We start from the raw sequence: 7,343 nt of genomic DNA, 5'->3' as shown, positions 1-7,343 counted from the left end.
CCTGCCACCCCCCCGGCCGGCGGCCGCCTTGGTAGAGTCCAAGATGGCGGCCCCCATGGCGCGGCACGGGTTCCTCCTGGCGCGGAGAGTGCCTCTGCCTCACCTCTCCCTGGCAGGTTGGTGGCTGCTGCCTTCGTGGGGCTGCTCCGTTAGATCCCGGAGAACCCTGTTCCTTGAGTGAAAGCAGCGATGGGCTTGGAAGAGGAGAGGGAATGCTTCTGGGGTCTCGTTGCTGGAGAAGTCCTGGGGGGTGTTCGGTAGCACAGCACGGGGAGGCAGCGTCTCCGACCCGTCTCCGACCCGTCTCCTTTCGTAAAATAATGGTGTCTCCCATCCACAGGGGTAACGAGCAGAGAACGTCTAGCCTGAGCGCTTTTGCGTGTGACTGGCTGGGTCTGTGTCGGGGTGACTGCCTTCTGCTGAACCTGAAAAGCCCCAATGTGTCCCCCCTGGGCGCTGAACGTGGTCTCCCTGCAGGTTTCCTCGGAGGGGCGTCCTAGCGGCCCCTTCGCCGCGCACAGGGGCCAGAGCCCCGGGTTCGGCTGGTGGGAGTTTCTCAGTGTACTCGGCTCACTCTTCCCGATGACCTTGGGCACAATTTTCGATTGACCTTCCTTAGCTGGTCTTCTACCTGTAGACAATGAATGCTGATAGTTACTTCTAAAGCACTTCGATATCTGAGTGGATGGCAGCCCACCCAAAACCTGTTTCATGGATAAAGACATGGGGAAAAATGTTTTTTAACATTTTCAGAAGCTAAATCCTGATAAGTACATGATTAAGTGGTTAAAATAATCCCAGTCGATGTTTCAGTGCCTGTTATCTCCTCTTTCCAACATGCCTCCTGTAGCCCCTATAGAAAAGCAGCACATACACTCCTGCTCACACTTCTTCGGGAGCAGCCATTAAATATCAACGTGAGGTCACAAGTTGGCCACCCGAAGTTTTCTGAGGATGAACTGGTTGGCCTAGCTGATAAAAATATTTAATATTTAATGTACAGTGGTATGCACGGTGCCTGGCATCTCAAGCGGTTGTAGCTATTTACAAGCATATTTAGTGATGCTTGTCAATGTTTCAATGTCAACAAGACCTTCGATGATCTGTTAGGGAGGGTATTGTGCTTGCTTAGAATGTCTGGGGACAACCTTTCATTCTAACAAGGGAATGCGATTAGATAAGGGAGAGAATTTCCAGTTAGCATTTTGGTCTTCCTTTGAACTTGCAGTAGGTTATATACCCGTGCTATTCCATTGTGGTAGCCACTAGCTGCCTGTGGCTATTTAAATTAGTAAAAATTAAATAAAATTTAAAATTCAGTTTCTTTGTCACACTAGCTATAGTTTAAGTGTTCACTAGACACCTGTGGCCAGTGACTACTGTATGGGGACGGCTAAGAATTGAACATTTACATCATTACAGAAAGTTATATTAAACAAGCACTGGGTTAGGCCATAGATGAAAGGAGTCTTGAAATGAGGAAATGGAGGCTGTAGGCAAGTAATATAAATAAGTAGGATAGTGCATTATAGACCACTTCAGATTTGAAAATGCTGATAAGGAGCCTGACTTTAAGTCATCAAAACCTCTTGAACCATTAGAGGAAAAATAGTCTACGTTGTACATACTCACAGCAAATGTATTGTTCTGTCCAACTTTATAGAAATTCTTTGATTCCAGTGTTAATATATAGACCTTCCAACTACTATACAGAGATAGAAAGAACTTTAAATGGTGTCCTTTATAAAGCATCTCAGAAAGATGAACATCCTGCTTTTAAAGGCTTAGAGAAAATGGAATGTCTTATCTTTCTTAAGGCGTGGGATAGAGCCCATCCATGTTCTCTAAACTTTGAAATTCTGGTCCTTGAAGGTATTTTTTTCAGAATTAAATGGAAAAATATTTCTTATAGTGGATAGTTAAGTTAGAGAATGGTTGTGTTAAAAATTGACTGGCTGAAGTTAGATAAGCAGGTTACCAAATTACCACAAATTTGGTGGCTTAGAACAATGCAGATTTATTATATTACAGTTCTGTAGGTCAAAAGTCTGACACGGGGTCTTGCTGTGCTAAAATCAAAGTGTTGAAATGTTGGGGTCCAGCCCCAGCAGGTCCAGGGGTTCCCAAAGGTGTGGATGGAGTCAGTGAAGAAGGAATGACACGAAGACAACGTTCAGTTGATCAGCATAGACAGGTTCTTTTTTTATTGTCCTGTTACATCTGTATTTATACCATTTGATCCTATAAGCATGCCTCTATAATCACATCATGGTATGTTTTGGGTAACCTACAGTTCCTGGTTTCATTTCCATAGTTTCTTATCTGACCTTTGCCAAAAATCCTGTCTCTATCTAGTTCTGTTGATTTTAATCTTGTCTAGGTTAATCTCTGTGTTCCTTTATAAGGGCTATTCCAAGGTCACTATTCTACTGCTCTACTGATAAGCTACAAGGAAGTGACTGAAGGAGATTATTCTACCCAGTAAAGGTTATGTCCTCCCAGCCCCACTGCTTGCTTTCCCTGGGATTGCCCTGTGTCGGTGGGTCTCCAGGGGTATAGGCTTTGGTGCTTTCCCTGGTGGGCAGACCCCTGGGGATGTGGGCCCAACAAGTCCCAAATTTATTGCCAACAGTCTTAGTCCAAGTTCTTCATAAGTAGTACACGGTATTTCTGTAACACTAGGGGGTTTTACTGATTTATTCTCTTCCTTAGTCCTGTTAATCCCTAACTCCAGGGAAAAATCCCCACCTGGGGAAACAACCTTTCTCAGGGAGGTGGTTCTGGTTATAACACATAGCGCTAAAAAAGGGGGAGCAAACATATTAAGAACAGTATGCCGTATACACCAGGTACCTTGAAACATATGCTGTGCAGATGTTTCTTCCCTGAAGTGACTGTGTCGAGCAACAAGGATGGACCGGCCCCCGGCATTGAAAGAGATGTAGAATCTGCTTCCATGCCTTTTCTATCTTTTAAGAACCATCTGCATTCCTTGGCTAATGGTCCCTTTCTCAAATATCTTCAAAGTAAGCAATGGCAAGTCAAGTCCTTATGTCACTCTTTATATCCTTTACACATCACTCTAAGGACCTGCCACCCTCTTCTAGCCATCATCACAATCAATTTAGGACATTTTCACTACCTCAAAATACAAAACAAAACAAAATCAAACTTAGTAAATTACTCCCCAACTTCCCTGAAGTTTTCCTGACCCCTAACCCTCCAAATCTAGGCAACCACTAATCTGCTTTCTGTTTCTGTTTTATACAAATTTTTGTGTGGAAACATACTTTCATTTTTCTTGGGTATATACGTAGGAGTGGAATTGCTGAGTTGTATGGTAACTTCATGTTTATGTTTTAAGGAACTAACAAACTTTTCCAAAGTGGCTGCACTACTTTACATTTTCACCTGAATTGTAAAAGGTTCCAGTTTTTCTACATTTATATCAACAACTATTACTATCTGTCTTTTTTATTATAGTCACTCTAGTGGGTGTGAAGTGGAATTTCAATGTATTTTGCCTTTCCCTAATAGCAAATACTAAACATCTTTTCATGTACTTGCTAGCCATTTGCATGTATGTATATATGTTTGTGTTTGTGCATACTTTTCCTGTATTAGAAATATTTGTTCAAATCCTTTGCCCATTTTCAGTTGGGTTATTTGTCTTTTTAAATTTTGAGTAGTAAGAATTATTTATATATTCGGGACACAAATCCCTTATCAGAGAAATGATTTGCAAATGTTTTCTCATCCTGTGAGTTTTCCTTTCACTTTCTGGGTAGTGTCCTTTGAAGCACAAAAGATTTTCATTTGAGCTCATTTATTGAGCGTTGCCATATGCCAGTCCTTGTGCCAGGTACTGGGAATACAGCTATGCCAGTTCGTGGGTTACCTGAAATTTGGCTTACTGCTTTCTCTTATTTACCACTAGGGTGCTGGTGTACTGGGTAAGATATTATTGTTTGCTTTATGTGAAATAAGGGTAAATATGCTGATCTGTCACGTGGCAATGTTTTGAGGACCAACTAATGATTATGAGGCATTCGATTAATGAGTTAAGCAGCCGTTCAGCAAATGTTACCAGTTCCAAAGGGTTCTAGTGCTTACCTAGGCTATAATTTAATGGAAACAAATGGTTCCTAGTCCTAAAGTTATAGGAACAAAATTACCAGCATTTCTACCCATAACATTATTGTATAAATTTTCAGTTCTCTGTATCTTTTTTTTTTTTTTTTTTTTTAGTTATCTGTATCTTATACTTGTTAGAGGTTGAGTGCAGTTTGTCGAGAACTGAATTGTTAACTGTGCAATGTTGGTTACAGTATCATGTTAGAATCTTTAAATCTAGTAAATTGAACATATTACAAAGATATGTTTAATGAAACAGGCATATAAACTAAACCTGTTGTGAAACCATGAATGTTGAGATAATTGTCTTTTTTCCTCAGGTAAAAGGTGTCTGCTTTCTGCAGCATACGTGGACAGCCAGAAATGGGAAGCAAGAGAAAAAGAAGATTGTCACCTCGGTAGGTACCTGTGTGTCACTTGCAGTCACTCCATGTGTTTATGATAATATATTCATATGATGTATTATGAAATGATGCTTTTATGATAACCCAATTCAGATAAGTACATTTTAGCTCTTAAAAGGAATTAGACTTTTGTTTCACACATGGCAAAGTCATTTTTGTTATCCTGCTATTTCTTTTTTTGCCTTGATGAGTGGTCTTCCTAAGTTATGTAAACAATTCTTTTTTTTTTGTCCATTTTTATTGTATAGTTAGTTGCTCTGCAGCCTCTGTTTTATGTTATCTGCAAAGAAAAATTTGTTTTATATTCTTTTTTAAAATATATTTTTTATTGATTTCAGGGAGCAAGGGAGAGGGAGAGAGAGATAAAAACATCAATAGTGAGAGAGAATTATTGATTGGCTGCCTCCTGCATGCCCCACACTGGGGATTGAGCCTGCAACCCTGGCATATGCCCTTGACCAGAATCAGACCCGGGATCCTTCAGTCCGCAGGCCAACTCTCTATCTACTGAGGCAAACCTGCTAGTAACTTATCTTTTTTTTATTGTCATTTCTAACTTGTAGTCTTCAGACAGCTTTTTAACTCTCCTCTATTTCATTGCCAGATGACAGATTGATTTGAAAGCAGTGTTATAATCTCATGTAAACCATTTAAGGAAAATAGTTGGGTAACACTTCTCAGGCAGTAGGCTCCTCATTACAGGCTCCTGTTCCCTATGTTAAATTACACTAATAGCAGCCCTTCTTCTATAAAATAACAAAGCCTAAAAAAATCACTGACCCTATGATCATTTTATAGACATGTACATGCTACATAATATATTTTATATATAACATCATTGTGATAACATAAGATGATTGGTGATAGTTTTATGGGGAATGATGTAATTTTTGGATCAGTTCTAGTGCTGATCTAATATTTTCCCCAAGATTTCTTGCTCTGCTTTTTTTTTTTTTTTTGGCTTATGTTAAATAAGAAGAAAGTCTCTCTGTGTTTATGGGTTCTTCCCATAATTTGAGCAGGCAGGATTCTTTTATAGCTATCTATAAAGTCTACCTTGGAGAGCAGAGTTGGTTTGTGAGACCTGGCATTGGATGTATGGGCAGGAGCCAGCCAAAACAGAGCTGTGGAGAATCTGAAGATTAGTAACTACATGTTTGCACTGAAATGTAGAATCACTGTGAACAACAAACAGAAATGCAGATGGATACAGATGTGGTGTGCTAGCAAAGTCAAATACCATTATCATAGGTGCTGACAGCTTTATTCACAAAATGATGAACAATTTTTGGTAAAGTTCTGAATGAATCAAAGTGCTGTCTTTCCTCAGTTTACCTAGTAGTTGCATTTATGGAAAATTCAGCTTATTTTCAAATTATGTCCCCCAAAGTGCTTTGTTTTTATATGTAAAATGGAGTTTTGTTAATTATAGACAGGTATTTTTAATAGTGTGGATATCTGCCATGTCATATATGATATATGGACCAAATATTTTTAACTTTTTATATGGAAATAATTTGAAATTTACAAAAAAAATCATAAGAATAATACAAAGAGCATCTGACCCTTAGCCCAGATTTACATATTTTCACCATTTTGACCCATTTGTTTTTGCTTTCTTATACTCTGCACACTTTTTTTTTTTTTTTTTTTTACTCTTTGAACATTTTTTTTGCATATATTACAGCTCTTTATCCTGAATGCTTTAGTGTATATGACCTGACATTTTTAAAGAAGCCAGTCCCTTTTTTTAATAGGATATTCTTTTTGGGTTTGTCTGAGGTTTCCTTATGATTAGATTCAAGATATGCTTTCCCATCAGAATATTGTCAGTGTTATTTTGTCCTTCTCAGGGCACATCTAGAGGTACCTGTTGTCGATCTGCCTTCACTGGCAATGTTAATTTTGATCACCTTGTCAAGTGTGTCTGATTTCCTCACTGGACAGTTACTATTTTTCTCCATTATGACTAATAGGCAATCTGTGGAGAGATATTTTAATATGCAAACATCATGTTGAGCAAAAGTTTCCCCCTAGATTTAGCATCTATTGAGGCATCTTGCCTGAATCAGTCTTTACTACAATTGAAAAATGATGGTTTTCCAACTCCAATAATACTTCCACATTTACTAGTTAGTACTCAGTATTCTACTATAAGCATGAGCCCTCCCTCCGTTCCCATTTCTTCCTTTGAATTATATGGTCTTCTGGATTATGAATTTCTCTTGTTTTTCTTTCTAATGATTCATTACCTTTCTGTCCCAGATTTGGCTAGTAGGAGCCCTTTCAAGCTGACTCTCAGTGTTCTAAGCTCATCTTGTACCTTTCCTGCTCTGGCCTGGGAATCAACTCTTTCTCCAAGGAGTCCTGGTTCCTTTTAAAGGGAATGGTATTAGAAGCCAAGATCTGCATAGTAGTTGTCCTCTTGTCATTGTGGAGTTTTTGCTTCTTGGCCCATTCAGTGGAAAATATGTATACATCCTATATAATAAAAGCCTAATATGCTAAGTGTCCGGTTGTCGGTTCAACCAATCAAAGCGTAATATGCTAATGATATGCTAAGGCTGCTCAACAACTCGCTATGATGTCACTGACCACCAGGGGGCAGATGCTCTGATCGTAGGTTAGCTTGCTGCTGGGGTCTGGCCAATTGGGACTGAGCAAGATGGGCCAGACACGCCCTGGAGCCCTCCCAGGCTGGCCAACTTCCTGCGCCCCTCCCCGACCCCAGTCGTGCACCGGTGGGGTCCCTCAGCCTGGCCTGCACCCTCTCACAATCCAGGACCCCTCGGGATGTTGGAGAGC

At 40.0% G+C, this 7,343-nt stretch overlaps 1 protein-coding gene across 1 annotated transcript in view; it reads left to right on the top strand.

Annotated features, from left to right (window-relative positions):
• The first annotated feature begins 42 nt into the window (after positions 1-42).
• The window catches only part of MRPS27 (mitochondrial ribosomal protein S27), an 83,485-nt gene continuing 76,184 nt past the window's right edge, over positions 43-7,343 (top strand). The window contains exons 1-2 of the mRNA XM_070412151.1: positions 43-116; positions 4,455-4,532. Of these exons, the coding sequence (XP_070268252.1) occupies positions 44-116; positions 4,455-4,532 (151 nt within the window). The 5' untranslated portion in view covers position 43. The remainder of the gene's footprint in view (positions 117-4,454; positions 4,533-7,343) is intronic.

This window comes from Myotis yumanensis, unplaced genomic scaffold (genome assembly GCF_028538775.1).
Source record: "Myotis yumanensis isolate MYYU_CA2020_CCGP unplaced genomic scaffold, mMyoYum1.0.hap1 SCAF_4, whole genome shotgun sequence".
Classification (NCBI taxonomy): Eukaryota; Metazoa; Chordata; class Mammalia; order Chiroptera; family Vespertilionidae; genus Myotis; species Myotis yumanensis.
The sequence above is the reverse complement of the archived record's forward strand: the minus strand, read 5'-3'. Positions and strand labels throughout refer to the sequence as shown.